Source organism: Pterocles gutturalis, unplaced genomic scaffold, assembly GCF_000699245.1.
Source record: "Pterocles gutturalis isolate BGI_N339 unplaced genomic scaffold, ASM69924v1 scaffold29186, whole genome shotgun sequence".
NCBI lineage: Eukaryota > Metazoa > Chordata > Aves > Pterocliformes > Pteroclidae > Pterocles > Pterocles gutturalis.
In genome coordinates this window covers 29,310-51,760 of record NW_010106389.1, presented here as the reverse complement: position 1 = coordinate 51,760, position 22,451 = coordinate 29,310, and the positions used below count along the sequence as shown (strand labels likewise).

Here is a 22,451-nt window from a genome sequence, read left to right as displayed (position 1 = left end):
AATGTGAGAGGCAATGAGCTCTCGCTGCCTGGCGGACTTCACTGGTAGGGAGAAGGGGAATGGGAAGTGGTGGTGGCTGTCAGGACGCAGGTTAAAATTGCAGTCCTAGATGCCTGAATCATATGGCTCCTCCTTACAGATTTTTAGCTCCTTGAGGCCAAATGCATCTCATCCGTTCTGTGCGCATTTGCAGTGCTCCATTTATCACTATAGCACAGAGGTGCAGAGATATAGATAGATATCTCCAATGATTAAAGGAAAATGTGCCATGGAGCATATCCTAATTAAATAAAATAGTTCTCTCACAACAATACTGGAGGGATAAGGTAAAAAAAATTTCTATCTCAGTTACCAACACAAAGGTGGTAGAATTATTCATCTGTTTGAAGGCTACTTCTCTACAATTCATAAAACATAGTGATGTCTTGTGACTGGCATCAGATGGGAAACCTAAAGCACTTGCATCTATGAAAATGTGCTGAAAAGACAGTCCTCGAAAACGAAGTCGTCTCTCATTCATAGTAGGTGATCAGCAGTGGCAGCAGTCCTGGGCTGCACTGTTCACTCGGGTGAGTTAATTCTCTGAGGAGCAAACTCAGTCAGTCACTTTATAGCCTCATCCATGCCTCTCTGCAGTCAGTCAAAAAGCCATCCATTTTTTGCCACTTAAGACAATAGTTCAGGGATGTTTTGGCAACACCATCAGAACTAAGCAACCCTCTTGCAATGTACTTACCATTACTGAGTGTTTACAACACAACCACTAACTGTTCTTCAGGACCTTTTTATGGAAAATAGCACCTATGGGAGGTGTCATTGCCTGGATCACTTAGAAAAAGGCAATTTTAAGCTACCTTTCACCCAAGCCCTTCTTTTTGTCTTTGTTTTAAATGGCTATCTGACTTAAAGGGGCTCATCACCATAGGATCTCTAAAGTCTCCTTACCTGTGAGACAGAGAAAACTATTTCCTCTTATAGGTGAGAAACTATGGCACAGAGAGACTATTCACTTTTCCAAGGTCACACAACAAATGTACAGCATGGTAGGGAATATTACCTAAATAAGTTTGCAGAGTCCTCAGCTAGTATTTTAGCCTCCCCACTGCCTTTCCTCTCAAACAAAAGATGACCTGGGTGCTGAGACCCAATCATAACTCCTGGGACTCTACAGCAACTCCTGGGATGCTCCAGGACAGAGCACACAGAGAAGAGCAGAGAGCCACTGCTCACCTGGTGGGTGCATGCTTCTGCTCCTCCTCTTCATCTGTGTCGCTGCTGATAGTGATGACACTCACTGCGGGGCTAGGGGTGTCAGGAATGATTATTGTCTGCCGCTGCCGCTCCCGTGTGGTGCTGGTCGCCACATCGCCCCAACTGCACGCAACAGAGGTGCTGCAGGCAGGGCTGTTGTGCACCATGGCACACCGGGGAGGCGTGTTTTCCTTCACTCGTTTCGACCGCTGAGGCGAGCTGATGGATTGAGAGGATGAAACTTCATAGGTGGATGCATTTCTGGAAATGGGAAAGGTTGTTAGTTGGTTAAAACTCAGTTTGCTTGAGTTGTTGGTTGACGCGGCTTTTGATTCCTGGGCTCTGATTCAGTGGCATGGATTTATGGAGTCTAGGAAAACTGCAAAATTGGCATAGTCACCTCAAAGAACAGAGTGCCTCACATGACTTATTCACATAATTGCCTGAGAAGCAGTTTCTTTTAGTAAAAAATTCAATTTTGTTTTCCCTAGAAATTTCCAAACGAGATATTCTGCCTCCCAGGAGTTTGTGCCCAGAAGTAGAGGCTAGTCATACAACCCGGACCTAAAAAACACAGGCAGGCACAGTATGGCTGTCACAAAAGGAAGAAGAACCCAAATGATAATCCTTTTCTCCTGTATCCTGCACAGATGCATCATGACTAGATATTTTTTGGCCAGAAAAAGCTAAAGGTAAAATGAGAATTTATTTTGGTAAACAACAATCATTTATCAGGAAAACTGTTTTTCTTAGTTGAAAATTTAATTTTCTGTTTAAGAAACTTTTCAGTGAACATTTCCTGCCCAATGCTTCATCCTCTATAATAGTGGAGTCCCATGGATGAGAGCACGCAGAGGGGAGGACATATACACAGTTTGATTCCATTCCACATGAGGCAGCAGGTAAAGCATATATACATCTTTTTATTATGCAGTAGAAAAACATTCTCAAGTCCTGTTTTTTTCACAGTCTTACTACTTCAGCTTCCCTGCCTGACGGGTGGGAAGGGTCCACTTGGATCAGGGAACTGAACACAGAAGCTGTCCACCAAACTATGCAGCACAGGTCCGCAGATGGGAATAGTTACCAAACAAAATTTGGTAACTTTACTGACTAAAGCCCATTTCACTCATTTCCCACATTTTCTTTTTTATTTTTCCACAGCAGTGTCTTTCTTCCCCCCCCCCTTTTTTTTTTTTTTTTAAACTTTCATTTCTTCTGCCTGTTGCAGAACATTCACAGATTCAAAAAGGAACAAAACAAAGTCCTGGTTTTATTCTACAGTGGAGCCTGGGCTACATGTTCAGCTTGGCCCGAAGCTAAGAAAAGGAATAGGTGGCATCCATCAAAAGGAAGTCTTTATGGACGTATCGCACTATACCAACTATACAGGGTCTTTTGCATAACAAATGGCTGCACGGTAGCATTTGCAGTGCTTTTTGAATACCAACTAGCAGCGTGGAGTACTCTCCTCTCCAAAGGAGCATGTTTCTCATTTAGCTACAAAAGTGTCACAATTAATGAAGCCGTAGAAACCCGTTGCTCTGAAAGTGCCCAAGTCCTCCTGGATGCTGCCACCCTGCCCCCCAAGAGGGACGAAAGAGGGGCGGCCCTGCACAGGCACACTGGTTGTAACAGGCGCTCTCTTTTCCTGGCTTGCTGGGGACATAGATGACTCTGCTCTACATTACGAATGAACTAAGACAGCTGGAGCCCACCCAAAGTAAATGCAACATTAGAGAGCAGATAAATGTGAAGGATTTAAATAGTGGCCTCTTAACTAAAGTCAAATTGGTTGTGAACTCAAAGCTTCTCTGGCCCCAGTCCAGTCACCCAGGAAAACCGCAAGCTCCTCTGTTTTTGCCACTGCACAAGTGGTGACCCATTTTGGTTCTCTCCCCAGCACTGTTTTGTTTTTTTTAAAACAAATGTATTAGTTTCACAGCCCAGAGGACTGTCCCCAGAATAGTTGCACATACATCTTAAACAGCCTTTTCCTCTAGGCAAGATCACAGGCACTGTAATCATCCTACCATTTTAGTTGTGCCATATAACATAGTATGAACCAAAACCCAGTCCCTTCCTTGCAGAGACAACTTGAGTTGGTTGATAGATTTAGGTGTCTAAGGACTGCCCCTGTATGAGATGTCCTTATAAAATGCTCCCTGTTTTATGCTGCCATGATTATAAAAAGGCCAGTGTGGGTATCTGTTGCTGGTGTGAACTGTTGAAGATAGGGGCCAACCACCTACATTAGGAGCTAGAGAGCTTGAAGGTGGCCTAAAGCCACCCCAGTCCTCCACTCTGCATGGCATTAAAGCTCAGAAGATAGGTCCTCATCCCATTGCTTCTGAAAGGGCAGATGTGGTGTGCACACATCAGGCACACGTTCCTGAAGATGCAGTCCCCTGGAGGTGCACCACCCTGTGGAAATGCAGACATTGCACCTGAGGAGTGCTTCTTCGAGATGACGTGGGAAGAAAAGGTGTGGCAAGTGGGCACTGTGACACGCTGACCTGAGAATATTGTTATTTTTTATATTACGGTGATTACATGGCCTCAGGTAATCACTGCAGCATAATGAGCTGTATGAACAGGACCTGAGCCTCCCATCCTGCATCCCCTCCAGCCACTAACTCCCACGTGAATGATGCTCTCTGGCCATAAAATGCACCTGACTACCTCTTACCCCCTGCTCTCCTGACCTGGGTACAGAAGAGGTGAAGCAGCAAAGAGCCCAGTCACAAAAAGCGTGACCTAATCAATCATGGGCCGTGGAACAAACTTTATTTTGCCCCACAGATGTCAGCAAACACCACTGTCATCAGCATGGCTGCATTGCAGGGCTGCATTCAGAACAACCCAGGTATGGATTCCTGCCTCACTGATGCCATGACCGACACAATGCCGGGAGGCGTGCACACTCACCGGGGCGCCGACTGGTGCTGCTTACTCTTCCTGGTGGAGGTGGTGGTGGCGGGTGGCTGGCGCATGACGTGAGCGACACCCACGTTGACAGGCTGGGCTGCAGGGAGAGTCACATGGCTAGCTAACAGCGCGGGCTGCTGCAGGATGGGGTTATAATGGCTGCCGTGAGCGTGGGTGTTTCTGCAAAGTGGGGAGACAGGCACAGGTTTTAAAATGCAACCAGTGGCTCTTCTGCAAGCTCTTTTTCACAGGCTCCCACCGCCTTCACCAAGGCACCCTCCTCCAGGACCCGCTGGGGTCCCAATCCCCCCAGGAAGGAGCGTTTCCCCCAGGGAGCAGCATGGGCATGGCACTCCACTTCCAGGATGGGGAACAGAGAAGCTGCCTGTAGCTCCCAGACAGTAGGGGCACAGCCTGCAGCCTCTGCCTTTCTCCCCCCCAAGCTCTGCAGCCTTGTGAGTCCCCGTCCCTCGCACCCCGGCTCTTCTCATGCCTCCTCCAGCACCGGTGGGTACTTCAGGGAGCCTGCAAGCACCTTCAGTTTACCTCCAGTCTGCCAGAGGTTGGGTGCCCGCCATGGAGTCCGGGATGACGGTCGCGTGCTGGACAGAAGTGTGGGTGGCCACCCCGGTCAGCTGCTGCCAGGCAGGAGGGAGCAGGATCTGCTGAGTGCCACTGGGCCATGCTTGCTGTCAGACAGAGAGAAAATTAAGAGGCATCACACAGTGAGTGTGGTGGTGGCCCATGCTCAGCTGGGGCTCCTAATAATGATCATGGTCACACTATCTAGCTCGTGCCACTTTTCAGTCACAGATGACAAATACTGTTAGGAAACTGCAGTAAATGCAGTAAAAGTTATCAATATAGAGAGTGCAAAGGAGGGGAAAAAAAATCCCTGCTGTCCAAAGCAGCTGCTGTGTTTCAGGTTAAACTGGGAATGGGAGGGATCGAAACTGGTCAGCATTTCAACCCAAACGAAACTCTTTAGCACCTTTTAATTTTGACTCTCCAGATCAGCTGGGCACTATGGTCCCATTGTTATTTTACCCCTCCTACAGCCAATTTTCCTTCCCACCCCAACAGGACCTAAAGGATTTCAAGAACATAAAGGAACTCAAAAGGAGAATGAACTTTTCAAGGATTAGGAAAGACAGCAGGGTACTGCAAGGCATTTCTGAGGAGGAAAAAAAAGAGGAATTTGGGGATACCAAAAGGGAGTGAGTACTGGTCACCAAGCATTCCTCAGGAGGAACATCTTGCTGCCTGGGCCAGGGAGCCCAGTCACCTGCCTCACGCTCACCAGGAGCCTCCTGGCCAAAGCAGAGCAAAGCTCATGTGTCTGCCCTCTCCATGTGCTCTCTAGCCTTCTCTGATGGGGTACTCCCCTTGCAGGGGTGGAAATCTCTGCCCTGCAAGTTGAACCATCACTCTGCTAAGCATCTCTCCAGCTGTGCTGCCATAGGCATGACTCAGGTCATTCTGCTCCGGTGACTGCACACACGAGTCAAACGATCGGTATTTTGACTGGGGAAACTTTCTTTGCTATGTGCTGCCCGAAGGCAGCTCCAGCAGTTTCTCATTGCTTGGTCTGGGGAATGCAGGAGTACCAGCTACAACCCTCCTTAGTCCTAGCCGGCAGCACTATATTGGACCCGTGCTGTGTTACCTCACAGCAATAAGGAGGCTAAATTTTAAAAATGGGAGGCTTCTTCCCGGCATGCCTTTGTCCCCGTCTTCATTCTCACAAGAATCACAATAGCTATCCTCACAATCCTCTCCTATCCCCAAGTAAGAAACCCAAACACCCCCTGGCCAAAAAAACCCAACCCTTTTTCCCAGTTCTGTTCCAAAATTTGACTGTCTACTAATTTTACATCTTGCTGACTTAGATGAAGCTACAGTGAGGCCTCTCAGCAACATCCGCAAAGGATGGACAGTCACAGGGTTCCTGAGAGCTCTTCATCTAAGGAGCCACAACCCTGGACTGGTGCTGCTCAGAGAAGGTAGGAGGAGGAGGCAAAAATGCAAGAAGATCAGGGAGGAAAAAAGCTTTTCTTTTTCTTTTCTTTTTTTCCCTTTTTCCCCAGCCTTGATTTAAAAGAGAGGACTAAACTACTGTTGCAGTCAGTCCCAGGGGACTGTGATTTACTCACAGAGAAAACTGCTTCCTCCCTTTTCAGGGAGAGAACTGAACAAATCTAAGCTCCTTCCCTGACTGCAGTGCATAAATTTAGATGCAGTGTCAGGGTCCAGGCACAAATTCCTCACTTATTAGGTAAGGACCACTGAATCATTTAATCTGCAGATAAGACTTGTCTAGGCTGATCCACTAGCACAGTGTGCTGTGCTTACACACGGGAGGCTTGTGCCGGCAGCTGCAGCCTGTCCTCAGTTATTGCATTACTGTGAAATTGTGCTGCCATGGCGGAGCACTGTGCTGGCCCCTGTGCTCGGGAGGTGGCGGGTCCCCCAGTGTGATGGAGCTCCCGCTTCAGATGCAGAGCAAGAACAACTAATGGAATAAGCGTGTTTGTTCTGAAAGCTGGTGTTGGGACCTCCATGGGAAGAAGTGTTGTTGGGAAGGAGTTAAAAGGAGAGAAAATCAAGAATTCAGGATGTTATTCAAGGACAGGGGACAGTTCTGGGTCACCTCATGGAAGCGTGCCAGAAAACAGTACAGCTTTGTCTCTTTTGCGATCCGAAGCTGCAAGAGAGCTATTAGTAAAGACAGGATCAGTCTCCTTTCACTGGTCTCTATGCACACAGTATGTGGACCACACGTGCTTGAGAGAGTGAAAATAGACCCAGAAAAGTTACAAATAAGTTACTTTAGCCACTGGCTCTTCATCTTGCAGCCTGCTTGCTCTGTCTAGCTCCACGCCACAGGCTGCAGACACACAGCTGCCACAGATGATGCTCAAAATCTGTCCCTGCCTCTGCCCAGGGTCCCTCCAGCTCCTTGAGCTCCTTCACCTGTTCCTCCTCTGGGACTGCTGGTCTTGTACCAAACACAGGGAGAGCTGGATGCCGGCTGCACTAGGATGCAGTAAGGCTTTGTCAGCTACAGCCATCCCGATGCGGGCAAGCACAGCGACCTGCACCGTGCACTGGGCAGGGGAGAAAGCCCAATGGCACTAAGCAGTGCTGGGAGCACAAGGGGCAGCATCATGCCTCATCAGGCGGACAAATAAAAGGGGTGGAAAGACAGAAGTGGGCTCCGGAGGTGCTATGCCTGCTCTCTGCTAGGGACAGTCCCTCCAGTAGTTGGAGCAATCGCACAGTCCGGTCTGAAGAGCATTAGATAAGCAGCTGTGCATGAGAGGAATAGCTCTCTGCTAAAAGAGAGACAAACAGCCGCTTGGAGATCAGATGTGACTACAATGCATTACAAAGAAGCTGTGTTTTTCCATTCAGGAAACTGGAATTGGGTACAGATTTGTTTATCAGACCAGCTGCTCAGCCTGAACCGAGCAAGGCCTGCGGACACCAGATGCCACCAGCATCAATCAGAGCGTCTTGCCATCAGAGCGGCAGCTAGCATTTCTCATCACGTGAGACAAACATATATCAACAGGCAGACTGCCTCTCTTTTATTAAATCAAAAATTAAATATCTGCAAGTGAGGAGTGTTTCTCAGAAACAGCTTAAATTCCCTTGTGGAAGTGACAGCGAACAAAATGTCAGTAGAAAATACGAGAGGGGCAGACCATGAAATGGGAGTTCATGTAGCAGGAGCAGCACAGCAATTTTTTAGTCCTCCTGAACACTCCCTCCCGCACACATGCTGCGTGGTGACCCCAAAAAGGCCACTTTGAGAAGAAAGAAGGGACTGGAGGTCCCAAGATCTTTCAGGATCCTGCTGCCTCTGAGATGCTTCAGACTCTACCCTCACCCCTTCAAGCTCCACGTTGGGAGGCCTGACAGAATGGCAGGGGCATGCAAAGCTCTGTCACTTCCTTCACCCACCGCCTTGGCTGACTCCTTGTGCAAGCAATAGGTGCTTGCAACTGTGCCTGCACAGCCTGCTTCTCGCTTTGCAATTGCTTTTGTTTCCCCTGCCTCTTGGGCTCTCCTTTCCTACCAAACAAGAGTGGTGGGGTAGCCCAAGTAGGTTGTTACGACAGGCTGCGACAGAGACAGATTCCACGTTTCAGACAGCCCTCTAACAGAGACTCTGCTATGGGGAAGGGGCAAGACACATTAGCTAATGGAAATCATGCAGGCTGCAAGTTGTTTTTCAATCTGTCTTTACCAGATAAGCACGCTTGGCAGCTGTCAAAGAAAGGCAATTGCACCAAGAGGCTTACACAGGCAGAAACCCTGAAGTCTGCTGGTACCTGACTGTGTATGATCACATTGGCATTAATGAAGGCATGGCAGATCAACCAATCCTGAGTCAGAGGCATGCATTTTTGACTTGTAGGTCATTTCTTCCAGGCTGTACAACTTCATAATAAGTATACTAGGCGCTTTTTTTTTTGCTGCCAGAAACATACTTGATATTGGCTGAGGTACCATGGCACCAGCTGAAAACCAGTAGGGCAGATTCACTAAATGAATGAAGTGCTCCTCCTTTTTGAGGACCGGGGGTTCCCCTTGAGGACGTGCATGTGATCAGTGGTACTCAGTCCTGTTTGGGTATTTTCCTGGGAGGAACCATGCTTTTTCTGTGAGCACATTTCAGAGAAGTGTGCCAACAAATGCTGCTGACAAGGAGAGCTGCTTAGCTGTGGGGCCCTTGCCTTTGCTCCCTACATCTCTCTCATAACTTAAAAACAGGGGGGCAGCTCATAAAACAGAAGGGTGCAAACTTAAAGCGTGAAAGATATTTATCACAGCATGCAATTCACCAATGGAACTCCTGGCCACAAACTACCACTTAGACTGTGAGTTCAGGAGGATGCAAGAAGCTTATTACTGGTTCCTTATCAGCAGAGCCTGACACAGCTTTCCCTGAGGCTTCCCACTGATTCCAGTGGAGCAGCAGAAGGAAAGAAGTCTTCCCAGAGACTTTTGCAACTCTGACATAGGCGTCATAGCCTTCAGAGCTCCTTACCTGTGCGAGGAGTCCTGGCTGGATCTGAAGAGGCTGGGCCCCAGGAGCCTGAGTGACAATAGGAACAGCATTCTCCATCCGAACTGAATACCCAGCATGCTTCGAAGGGGAGGCTTGTAACCCTGTTCCACCGGCACAGAAGGTACAGCATTAGCCATCAACAGCACCGCTAGGAATGGGGGTTTGGTTTTCAGAGGTGCCTACAGGCACTCGCTGATGTCCACTTAAATTGCAGTGTTCAGTCCCTCCAAAAAGTTGGGCTCTCAGAATCCCACATATTCCAACCCAGCCCATCTTTGATAAATGTTAATAAACATGATACATGCATAAGGGTGCAGAAAAGACATTTACAAAGAAGTTAAGGTATTAACTGAGTTCATTTTTTTATGGTACCTCGAATCTGTGGGAACCATCTCAATACAATGTGCACAGGGAGAAGAGAGGGGAGGGAATGGCTTTTCTTCCCCTATATTCTCTGGTTTGACAACAGAAAATGGTCCTTGCCAGCCAAAACCCATTGCTATGTAAGAATACTCTCTTTAGACTGAAGTGGGACAGTGAGACAGGAAGCCAGAACTCCATATTCCCTCAGCCTTGTCAGAGATAGGTGATTTTCTCTTGCACAGCTTCGCAGGACTCATATTCAAAAGGCTCAGATTTCACCATGTAATCTAGCACACCCCAAACTCTACCCTTATCTGACTCAGCCATTTTTTAGCCTAACTGCGCTGGAGGAAGCTTCCCCCTTCACCTCAGTGTGTGGCACAGCTGGTGCTACCTCCTCTGCTTTAGACCTTTCTGAAGACAGCAGGTAGAAGATGTTAGTTTACCTCTTCTAGCAGTACATTTCTGAAGTCAAACCCTTGAGATGCATTTTCACTATGTAGAAGAGGTCTAGCTCAACTCCCCTAGTTCAAAAGAGCTTTGATAATCTCGCAGAACATTTAAAAAGTGCCCAGAGACTGCTGCACACACAGACTTGTAGAAGTGAAGAGCAGAACTTGCAGCAGCTGAACCAAGGTCTATTTAGACCACTTCCTACAATACCTGGCTAGTTTTTCCAAATTGCTACAGCATGTAAAGTCAAGAAAACTACAAGGGGCTAAATCTGATCATCACCCAAGTTGTTTGACAATGGTACCTGCCACTGGTACACAAAGGCAGAGCTGTTGGCAGCAGGGCTGGAGCTGAATTGTACTCATAAACAGTCACGAGTATCTGTTTGAGGGCAACCCTTAATCTCCACCAGCACCACACTCCCTGCTGCATTAACCTCCTGAGTTCATCCCCCTTTTAACAACTGAATCCCTGAGAAGTGATGAACTCGTTATTTATGTACTAATTTATCGTTGTTGTGGGGTAAATTTTCAAGTTTACCAAAGTCAAGTGGAAGAGCCTCAAACTTTCTGCTCAGGGCAGAGGACAACAAGTATCACATGTTCTCCCCTAGCCCCTTCTCAGTGTCTGTCCCATTGTTTTAGACCAGCCAACTCCAACCCATGACGTTGGAGGTGCTTGCAAGATCCTCCACTGTGGCAAACATTTCCATCTGCAGCAACCTCATTGCTCTTATTTACTAGGCCAGCAATTTTTCTACCATATAATCTGCACTAAAGAAGCGTGTTTCCAACAAGTGCTAGATGAAACAGAGATGGGGAGGGAACAGCGACTGGCCCAGACCTGGCAAGGCTGTTACTTACCTTGGAAGCCTGGTGGGCAGACGATGAGAGCTTGCTGGAAGGGGTCGGGCCGGGCACAGATCTGCGCTGTTCCTGTCTGCAGAGGCATGCTCCGCTGGGCCACCGCAGCCATGGATGCCGCTGAAGGCTGGTAGAGTGCAGATTGGTAATTTAGTATGGAGACCTCGGGGTTGGCTAAGGAAATAGTGGCACTGGAGGAGGTGGGAGCCAGGTTGGTGGTCTAAAGGAATGACGGGAATTAAACAAAAAACAAACAGAAAATGAGGGAGATGGGTACGCTGGAAGAAGCAAAATCCAAAAATAAAAAAGTAAACTAGTGTTAAGACAAAGTAAAAGAAAAAACAAAACAAACCAGCAAACTGAAACCAAAGAAGGGGTGGAGTAGGACACTGAGGAGCACAGAGGAGAGGACAATAATGGGGAAAGGAGCATGATCTGCCTGAGTAACTGTAGCTGTAACGTGCTGCAGGACCTCTGTCCATGCAGTGCTGCTGTGTACTGCTCAGAGATGTAGCACATTCTCCAAAGCAGAACTGTAGCCCCATTTATCGCTCAACTGGATCTGATTTGCAGCATGATGAAAATGCTACTATCTGCAAATCATGTTGTTCTCTCATCATGCCCACAGCTTTAGAAGAAGCTCACATTTCTCAAGTAAAAGACACTTAGCACCTCCATGCCCTGTGAAACTGGACACTAAGAGGGAAGACTCATTCCAGCCTTTTCTCTGCCTTGTTATCTAAGCTGGTACACGCCCCTTGAATTATGTTTTGAATTCAAAAGAACCAGAAGGCATAACAGTAGATATAATGATACTTTCAAAGTCCAAACTTTGCCTGGCTTGACTTAAAAATCTCTCAGAGCAGAAACTCCAGCAGAGGATGTTGCAAAGCCACAAAAATCAGACCAGTGTTCTGCAAAACATCTAGAAATGTGAGGGTGACTTGTTTTATTTGGACTGAGTCTGTAACAGTTGCAGAGAAACAACTCCTAAACAGTTCTGCTCTACAAAAATATGCCCTTACCATTCATGTTTAGGCAACTAGGCTCTACCAGACCAGAGCCCACCTTTCCCCTCTATCCAAACGCACCAGCATCACTGCTGGAGACAGGTGAGACAACACTTTCTCATGGTGAACATATGAACTGAGGATGAGGCTTTGATTACAGCTGCAGGAGGCAGGAGGTTCAGCATTTCATGCTGCCCTGGTTGCCCAGGAAGGGTACCCAGGCTGCAACTGCCACAGCCACAACCACAGCCATGAGGGATGTGATGGCAAAACATTTCTTCCTCCTCCTCCCCTCTCAGTGCAGAGGCAGAGAAGTGCAACCTGTTGCCCTGTGGAACACACCGAGTAGCAACAACAGCTCCCACACTCCTAACCTCAGGAGTCTTAACTGGAAGGAGACAATCCCCAGGTATTTTGCAGAGACAGGGAGCATCAGAGAGCCAAGAAGAGTGGTATGTTGAAGAGAATGGTCAATGGTTTAGCACTTGTTCAAATTAAAACACCCTTCCTGGAAATGTTTCTACCACTTCTTCTAGGAACACTGGAGATACCAGTTCTGCTCACAACACACACCCCTTACGGGAATTCAGAGATTGCCACAGACCTCCCCATCCAACAACTGATCTTACCATCACGTGAGTTGTGAGGAAACGAAACCAAGTCTGCATTTCCTACTAGTAACTGTGGTACAAATGGTGTCTCTGCCCTGCAGCTGGGGCCTAAGGGTGCATGTAGCATGCATTTCTTTAGACAGCATCTCAGAAACAGCCAAGAAAGGGAACCAGTGTTTGTAACTAATACCCTATCACACCAAGCCATGACCTATTTCTGACTGCATCTGCTTAATTAATTGTTCCAAAAGACCTTCTGTGATCACATGTATTGAGAACTGAGTCATGAAGTCTGGTTTTCTGAGTGACACAGGAACACCCTGTGCATCTGCACAGACTCCTTTAGCTCCCTTGCTTTCCAAGCACCATTTTCGCCATGCCACCTGCAATCTCTATGAGTGAATCTTGAGCAGCCTGTTCCCAAAAGGCTTAAAAGACAGTAGCTATTTCTTCAGTTTCAGTCTCCCAGAGCGGTGTCCCTGGAGAGGTTCCTTTCACTGTTGTAATACAGTACTGCAGGAGACAACTTAGCCTGCTAGTTACATAGCATTTGTCAACCCAGCACCCCCAACACTGGGCCATGTAAAACTAAAACAAGAGCCCAAAGCATAATTACAAAGCCAGAGCCCCCCAATGTAGAGTGCAATGTGTTCGGAGCGGGGGTACATGCACAGGGTCCCCACATCAACTGCGGCACCTGGAGTAAAACCAATGAGGTAAGAATAAACATTACCACTAAACTCTTCTTTCCTGTTGATTGGTTACAGTGTTGCCTCTGTTACAGAAGGGTTTAAATTATTTTTACTTCAATGCCAATTTGAAAAAGTGCTGTAAGATCAGAAATACTTCTGCCTGACCCAGGGAGCACAGTCCTGCTTGCTGCATTAAGGGACTAATGAGCTTTTCTCCATAGCAACTTCGCAAGTAAGCAGGATTTATCACCCCCAACAACAACATAAACACTGAGGGCAACATTTCACCGTCACACAAAATGTCGCAAGATTACTGCTTGCCTGAAGAAAAGAGAATGAGGAAGAGTGGAAGAAAGAGAGTAAAAAAGCACCATCTTTTTGCAGGCATGTTAAATGGGATGCTACTTTGCTTTTCATCTTCTAGACCCTACTGACGTAAATGTTTTAAGCATTGTCTGCTTCTGACTGACCTGGTTGTGGACTGTGTTCAGTTGGTTGTTAAAAGTCATGGTCAAGTTGGTCGATGTGCTTGGGGCTACATGGGTGATAAATGGCGTCTTGCTCTGGTTCACTGTGTCATACATATTCACCCGCCGCTTGCAAATCTCCATGTTCTGGAAGCAGGACTTGACACTGTGTAAGGAAAGTGGTGACAAGAAAGAGACAGAAGATCAACCAACTGACCAGCACAGGTAACAATTCATCACAGTGGCCCTGCACTAGATCTCAACAGCAGGCTTGGCACTTTCTAGGCTCTTAAAGCCCTTTGCTGTTTTATGTAGCTCTCTCTTAACCAGTGAGAGTCAGATTAACCTTGTACTGAAGAGGGCCAAATGGGTGTCAAGATGACAGCGGCTGCTCTGGGACTCCTGGGTGCCCCCATGGGCCTGAGCACTGCAATCTAAGTCATAAAAAGCAAGCAAATTGGTTGCTCTTTAGGTGGCAGGGCAAGAAATAAAAGTGGCTATTTTAAAAGACTGAAAGAAACTGAGAGCAAGAAAGAAAGACAGGTACTATTTTTTTCTGATGATTGAGCCTGAGAGGAAAAGACAACTCATGCTTTCTGCCTCAGTGTAAGCCTAAAGGTAGTTTCACAAGTCTTTTGCAACAAAGAATTTTACTGTTCTGGGTCACTGAGACCCCTGAAAATTCTTACTTGTTCCTTTTCAAAAGTAATTCACTGAGAGCTGAGTTCAGCCAAGCAGTCAAAACATTGCCCCTGTCTGGCTAAACACTTCCGCAGATGCTTATCTTAAAGCGCATGAGCTGTCCTCTTGCAGTCAATGGGACGACTCCTATCGCAAAAGGTTATGCCAAATCAGATTCATCAACACCCCAAGGGAATCAAGTTCTGAGGTTATCTCAGACTGAGAATTGGATCTCTGGGGGGAAAGATTACAGCCTCTTCCTCTACACAGACCTTCCTTTAAGTGTTATTGATATAGCAATGGAAATTTTGAGAAGTATCATATTTTGTATCCCCAGTAAAGGAGATGAAATACTCTCTGCTTTGCTAGAGCACTCTAGGTGTCTGGTACATGAAACTGCTGGTATTTCATTTTTATAATTGGGATACCAAAGCATACAGAGGTTTAAGAGGTAATAATATAGCCATCTTGTGCAAAACTGCCTTTTTAATGAAATCTTTTTTTTCCAAGGTCTAAAAAACAGTACAGGCTTTCCATATTTTTTCCACAATAACTGTTTTTACAAATGTGACCTCCGAATCGAAACACAACTCAGAAAAGTATAAAGGTAGTTATTTAATTTCCATTATCCCAACCCAGAAAAATAGAAAATCCAAGCAGTGAAAATCAGCTGTAGCTGTAAAAAATCAGCTGTATGCATAATTTCTTTTGTTAATGATCTAAGCTGTTAGAGGTAGGAGAGGTGAACACATCCTCACATAATTTTTAAGAAACAAAATGTTCCTTTAAAAGAAACAAGCTCATGTGATCCCTAGGGTTGGTCAGGAAGAGGACCTAGATCTTTTTATCCCTGTCTTGTCTCTTACTCACATGGTCATCTTTCTTCTCTTACAGGTAATATCTTGATAACTGGATCTGTGCCATAAATACCTGCAGACAAGACAGGCTCAGGACACTGTGCATAGTTGTGCATTATGTGCATTCATTTAAAGAACTATGAAATACCTACGAAATACCTATGAAATATCTATGAAATACTTATGAAATACCTATGAAATAAGTCGCAGAACATGCAGAAAAATCACACATGTTTACCAAATGAATAGAGAAGGCTATTGGATTGCCTTTTCCCCAGTCAGGTATGAATATAATTCTCCCTCCAAAAAGCAGAAAGCACTGGAAAGAGTTTATTTTCTGTACACGGTAAGCTCTGTGTGTTACCAAACAATTTTATATAACAAGTTATAATCTCTACTAATGTAATACTGTGTTCTCTGTCTTTACAAAAAAAGGAAAAAAAAAAAAAGAAGGCAGGGACAGAGCAAAACAGGACAGAAAGACTGAGGAGTGCCCAACAATTTAAGATCCAGGCAGTTAAATACCGAAAGAGAGAGCTAAACTTGTTTTGCTGTTTGCTTGGAAGTAAGCAGAACAGCCCCTCTTGGGCTGCTCAAACTTGCAGCCTCTCTGAAGCATGCCACAGCAGAGATTCCTTTCAGAAGGTACATCTTCCATATATTTTCACTTTCTCTGATGCCTGATTTACTTTCAAGAGAGATTACAACTCCCTGCATCTCTCGGGGCTTTGAAGTTTCTGTTCTCAAAACCACAGGCAATCACAGGCAAAATTTCCATCAACCTGCCATGCTGGTTACAGCTTGTTGCTCTCTTTACCAATCACTGCTTCCAAGGCAGAGGGGCTGCACAGGGTTATGCACCCGGCTGGCATAGCATTTAATATTCAAAGACCTGATGCTGAATTTTTTACTCGGGTAGAATTCTCACTGCTGTTGGCCCCAATGATATTTTCAACCTTTCTGAGGCTTTGCCTGAGCAGCCACAAGTGAGCACTTCAAAAATGAAGATGCAATTATGGTCTGTTGCGTTAGCACAAAGATTTTTGATGGCAATGTATCATGCCACAAATCTCTGCTATCTTACACAGGAAGGACTGCTACAAATTAAAATACTTCAGTATATGACACTAATACTGTTAGAAAATAGTAATTTTTTAAATTTATGAATGTTTTTATATTGAACTCACTTTCTCTCTGTTTAGCACAACAACTTCCCATCTTGTTTTCATTACATTTATCATTTACATTTTACTTATCCGTACCAATGCTCAAAGATGTCTGTGCAGGGTAAGTCTGGATCTACACAGATTGTGCACTCACTACCTTCCGGTAAGCAGCTGCTCTTATCTTGTGATAAATGTAATACAAAGGCAGCTACAGCTCCTTTACAGAGGGAAAACTACCTTAAATTAACTTGAAATACCACAGGTAAGAGCACACATACAGGCAGGAGAGGTGACACAGTAACCTGTTGCTCTGCAGCACCCACACAAACATACTCTTTGGCTTTTTAAGCAGCCCCCTTTATTTTCATACCTGACCTCCCTCACAGCCTTTAAGCACCCATGCACATGACACCCAATGAAGCACAGTGCTGTGCCGGTTAACTCTGTTCTGCTGATGAGGTGAAGGGACAGCCTGCAAAAGCACCTTGAGCTGCAAAGCACTGCAGAGCAGGATGTTCAAAGCTGGGTGTACTGGAGGCTTTGGAAAACTCCCACTACCTGTCTGCCTTCACTTGCACTTGAGAAGCCTGGTGGCCCTACGTGAACCACCCAGGGGACAAGAGCCATGTGCTGGGTGTAGATTTCTTGCGTTTCAGGCTGCTGTGCTCTGTGACGCAGCCTTAGAAGGGGGAGTCAGGTTTGAAGGCATGGCACTTCTTCACATCTTCATCGGGCAGTGGAGTCCATCTCCACTCCACAAATGTGTTAGCTGAGGTCAGAGCGTGGTGTTTAAGGTTACACAAGCAGAAGACAACAAAGCTGAATGCCTTGTCCTATTGCCTGTGTCTATAAACGAGCTTGCTGCAGAAAAAGCTCTTCACTTAAAAGCAAACAGCCCCAAATTGACCCCTGCAAGACGGGAAGGTTCTGGGAGGAAGGGTTGGCTCCCCACTGCAGATAAGGTTGATTACTGCAGTAACAATCAGGACGATATTACTTTGAGATATACTGATACTTGCAGCACTAATTGCATAATTTCTTCTGCATTTTAATGGAAACATATGTAATTATTGAATATTTACATAATGAATGTAGCACACTCTGCACTCTGCAGGGTTTTAAATACCAAGCACCTACAATACAATTCTTGCAACCTTAAGAGTTGGCAATCCTCTTTTTTTTTTTTTTTAACCAGAAAAATATTAAAACTTAAGGCTTAATCATCTTAATAATGCCCCAGATACATTTGGTCTCCACCATAACCAGCTCCCCTCTTCACCCCTCAATGCAAAACCCAATGGAAACGAAAGCCACGTACTGTGTGCTGTGAGGGAAATCGAGCAAGTGCGTCATGGTGACGAAAGGGTGGTTCAGAGTTTCAATGGGTGTTATCCTCTTATCTGCATCTATCGTCAACATCTTCTTTAACAGATCTATAAACTCCCGCCGGTCCGCCTTTTCCACCAACATATCACTTCCTTCCAAGTCTGTTGTCATGTTCACCTAAAGGAGAAAGGACAAGGGTGAGCACTTTAGATGGTTAGGTCTCCAGCAAACTGTGTTTACTCCTTGTTGGAGCACATGCCCTGCAAGCCTCCCTGTCTAAAGGGGTAGTTGCTGAAGCCACATGGCAGACTCCATGGTGGATAGTCATCTGGCTTGTGCACGTCAGATCTCTAGACAGACTGTTAAGTGTTCAGCTCACCTGGGTCAATGGCTAATGAAACACTTAGTCACCCTCCACTGAAGATGAACATCTTCCAAGTGGCAGCAGGCAGCTCTAATAATCAGTATATTTATCATATAAAGCACTGTGCTATCAAATACTTAACTATGTGTCCTGTGAGCAAAAATATATATAAATAAAAATTATCAGTAGGTTTATAAGAAATATCCCATTCACACATCAGATGCCAGGAAAAAAAAACAGTTATGTTATTCCATCCATCTATACAGTCTTCCCTGATCTCAGTCCTTCATTTTTGCATGTTTCCTTGTGAATGCTACAATGTCTAGACTTTGCTAGCACAAATTCCAGTTTTGTGCTAGTGTTGTGCACTAGTGTTGTGCGAGTTTTGCGCACTGGTTTGTTTGCTAGCACAAACTCCAGTCACAGGAGTGGTTATGCTGGAATTAACTTTCACAAACAGACAGACTTGACACAGTGAATTAGTACTCCCCGTTCCCGCAGATAGCCATGTTTTACAGAGAGCACGCTCGACTATGGCCATGGTGATTACTTCCAATGTCAACCATTTTGCAAGTGGAAATATTAAAGCACAGAGAAGTAAGTGACTTGACAGTGGTCACATAGAGGAGCACTGGGGAGACGAGAAAATGCAGGATTTCAACACTCAGAGATGTGACTCAGCCATTTTCCAAGGCTGCTTTACTACAGTATGTCAAACCCACATGCCCCTATGTGCAGTTTCCCCTACAACGAGCTGAGTTGGTAGGCATAATCCTGGTATTTCTCAGGAGATAGCACAAGAATAGGGTACACAGAGAAATCATGTAGCTCCCCTTTGTTTGCACTGCCCAAAAGCACGTGAGGCAGTCTTGCTGGTTACTCACCAATGCTCTTACCTGTGCCATATCATCCAAACAGTTGAAAATATACTTTCTTGCTTCCTTCGACTTAATCCCCGTCTCTGCCTCATGATCATCTGGCGTCTGCTCAAAACAGGAGACAGGCATTGACCAGAACTGCCCTGCAAACAGCTGCAGGTTATGTGCCACTTCCAGCTTGTCTCTTATCCTGCCCTCACCAGAGACCACCGTGTCTCTCTTGCCTGACCAGATAATATTGACGCTATTTCCGCTACGGTTATATGACAGCTTTTGTGTCACAAGGTGGTTTATCTCTTCTTTTTCTCTTCAGAGGATCCTCCCAACCATGGTGGGAGTCCCAAAGGTCTCTTACACCCACTCCAGCACGAAGCTCAGAATCCCATCCTCACAGCCAGAAGCCCACTGCCCTCTCTCCTTGGAGACTGAATGCAGCCAAACACGCTGGTACAAGAGACTCGGTGCTCACTTGCATTACTAGTGGTTTTGATTGACAGAATTAAAATGCTTTCCTTTTTTTTTTTTTTTTTTTGACCCCCAGTGCATTAGACATTAGAGCAAAGTCTGCCCAGGGCATGTTTCATTTAAACTACACATCAATTCATTGACTACTTAGAGGGAGCTTTCCAGGTCAATTCCAGACTTAAATTTCCCACAAAGCAGTGCCAAGCAGGTGGGCTAAGGGCTGCAGACTTGGGGGATGGCAGTTTTACCCACCACAATGTCTGTGCTGCATTGCAAAAAGCAGAGACATAGGCTCTGAGGTGACCTGAATGTCTCCTCACTTCCAACCAACAACTGCAAGGTAAAAGAAACAAGGGAACGTCTTCCTACCTTCAGCCTCCACAAAGGATATGGTGAATCTGTATCCCTGTTGAAAAACCTCGTAGTCTTTGTCCCTGCACTTAACAAATATTCTGCTGGTAAGCCCTGCGTCTGTGAAATATAGCGAATCTGTAAGAGAAGGATGAGAGGTCACTGTTCAGGCCTGTGAAGATCTCTGGAGGTCTTCCTTGAAGGAGGGCAGGAGGCATTTAAAACAATAGAACAAAGAAAGAAAGAGAACATGTAGCACACAATTAAACTTCCCAAAAAGAAAAAAATCCCAGTGCAAGGAATGAGAGGCAAGAGAATTCCTGTACGGCATCCCTCCATTTATCAGGTACATTGCTGGAAACTCATCCTTACGGTATGCTCCAAAAAAACCTAAGGATAAAGGGAAGAAAATCCCTAGGTTTTAGAGGTCAAAGAGGAAGACCCACACAGAGATTTCAATGGAGTATTTCACTGCTTTGCACCTTTTCATGTCATGCTCTCCTCTCCAGGAGGTAATTTCAACAATTTGATATTTGCGCTCTAACTTTTGCTGTTTTTTCCCCCAGCTGAGTGCACATCCTTTTCTAGGAAGAGTTTGAACTTCAAAACAGAGAACTATGAAGTGACCATCTTTGAACTTAGATGAAATACACACTCAAATGAACTGACACCCTCATGGTATGTAAAGTACTTCATCTCTCTTGCCTACATGACTTCATTCATTATTTGGGTTACTTCCACGAGTATGACCTTGCTGGCACTCACACAGCTAAAAGATGCTAAACATGCGTTTCCAGGATCACAGACTTTAATTTATTTATTCAAAGGAGAAAGGGTCTGTGTTTACACAATTAGAGACTGATCTCACACATCTAGGGTGCCACACAAAACCTTAACTTTGGGCATCTTCTGACTCCTTAATGTTTTACTCTGCAAAATTGCTGCAAACTCTGCAAAACTACTAAAAATAGTCATCTACTCTAGAATATTCTAGGGAAGAATGGAAAGTGTTTTTCAGAGAAGAGACAGAGAGGGGTAAAAAAAAATAAAGCCATAAAAAGCAGCTGTGGTTTCAAAGACTTCCAAGCACTCGGAAACCGGTTCACTGAGCATGCTTTACTTGCCTTTGCAGCCCCTTAGGTTGATTGGAGCCCGCGCACCTAAGAAGCACCAGGATCCTGCCCACAGACTGGTGCCAGTGCTGCAGGATGCCATGGGCTGCGGTGAGAGGCCAGGACCAGTCCCTGCCCCTCTCCCAGTTCCCCAGGAGCCCTCACCACACTTCACTGGAGAAAGCTTTTCGCTGGGCAGTTAAGCTGGGCAGGTATGCATGGTGATTTCTTTTTCAGCTGTGTGTTTTATGGCTTTTGGGGGGAGGAGAAAGAAATCTACTCTTCATGCTTGGTATGTGATTGTCAAATGCTTGTAAGTTTTTCAGCTACATCTGATTTCCTTTGGAATCACTAACGGCCCTGCTCTTCATCACTGATTATTTCCCCTGCCAAATTTCACCTTTAAAATTCCAAAAAATACTATTTACAAAATAAGAGTCAAAGAAACATTTCCATATATGGAAAAATTTACTTATTCATTACCTTGCCCCCCCTTTTTTTTTTTTTTTAATTTTCTGTAAGGAAAAAGACCCTTTTCAGGCCACATTTGCAGACAGCTAAGATCACCCCGAACAAGATTATGGGAATGGAAAGCATTCTGCAGCCCTGGCTCTAGCAGCTGCAGCGCTATCTGTTTAAGGACTACAAAAGGAGCATAAAAGCCTATAGGGAGAGAAGCACAACAACTTCTATTAACTGAAAACATACACCACTGTGAACATTCTCCTTCTTGTCATTGCTTTTAATATGTACCCTCGTAAAAGGGATTATGAAATGCAGTAGAGTTCATGCAGATTCTTCTAACAAACAAACCTTGATTTCAACACCTGCTGTTACAGCAGAGAAAGGGTGTCTGCTCTGCTCAGTGAGGAGAGACACGTACAGAGCTCTCCGGTCAACAGCAGGATTGACTCTTGATTGAGACTTTACTTAGGCAGTCAGGTCTTAAAAGCCAGCGTACCAAACAGCACACTGCCTACTTAGAATAAATACCGCAGGTGGATAATGAAAAAGTTGACTTGGGAGGATAAGAATCATATATCCCCTGTTAGCAAAACAGAAAAAGTTGGCATCTGCTTACTCTGACAAGAGAAGGGAAAAACAGCTGTGCTCTCACCAGCATCCAGGGCAATATCCGTACCCACCTGATCATACTCCGAAGCTCCCGGGTACAACGGCCAGCCCAAGAACAGCTCGGCAATGACACATCCCAATGACCACATATCGATTGCTTCACAAAATGGTAAACCGAGGATGATTTCAGGGGCTCTGCAAAGGAAGAGGTTAGAAAATATCAGTAAGGGGAGCAGATCCGCTCAGCTGTGTAGAGAGGCTCATGAAGCTGCCTTCTGCCAACAAGTGTCATTGCTCCTACAAAGCTGAGAGCCCCACTCACCACCAGCAGTGTCTGCTAACCAAACATGAGTCGGTGAATATTTATCCTTGCAGAAGAGTCCTCCGGCAGCATTTCACCCAGAGACAGTCCCACGTTTCGCAGCAGTTTGTAAAGGAGAGAACTAGTGTTACTTTCATTCA

At 45.6% G+C, this 22,451-nt stretch overlaps 1 protein-coding gene across 1 annotated transcript in view; it reads right to left on the bottom strand.

The window, feature by feature from the left end:
• Nucleotides 1–22,184, bottom strand: part of HIPK2 (homeodomain interacting protein kinase 2) — a 34,654-nt gene extending 12,470 nt beyond the window's left edge. The window contains exons 1-10 of the mRNA XM_010087772.1: nucleotides 22,061–22,184; nucleotides 19,822–19,941; nucleotides 19,006–19,092; nucleotides 17,738–17,922; nucleotides 13,719–13,881; nucleotides 10,936–11,155; nucleotides 9,236–9,357; nucleotides 4,726–4,868; nucleotides 4,180–4,359; nucleotides 1,231–1,512 (exon numbers count right to left, since the gene is read on the bottom strand). Of these exons, the coding sequence (XP_010086074.1) occupies nucleotides 1,231–1,512; nucleotides 4,180–4,359; nucleotides 4,726–4,868; nucleotides 9,236–9,357; nucleotides 10,936–11,155; nucleotides 13,719–13,881; nucleotides 17,738–17,922; nucleotides 19,006–19,092; nucleotides 19,822–19,941; nucleotides 22,061–22,138 (1,580 nt within the window). The 5' untranslated portion in view covers nucleotides 22,139–22,184. The remainder of the gene's footprint in view (nucleotides 1–1,230; nucleotides 1,513–4,179; nucleotides 4,360–4,725; nucleotides 4,869–9,235; nucleotides 9,358–10,935; nucleotides 11,156–13,718; nucleotides 13,882–17,737; nucleotides 17,923–19,005; nucleotides 19,093–19,821; nucleotides 19,942–22,060) is intronic.
• Nucleotides 22,185–22,451: the final 267 nt, after the last annotated feature.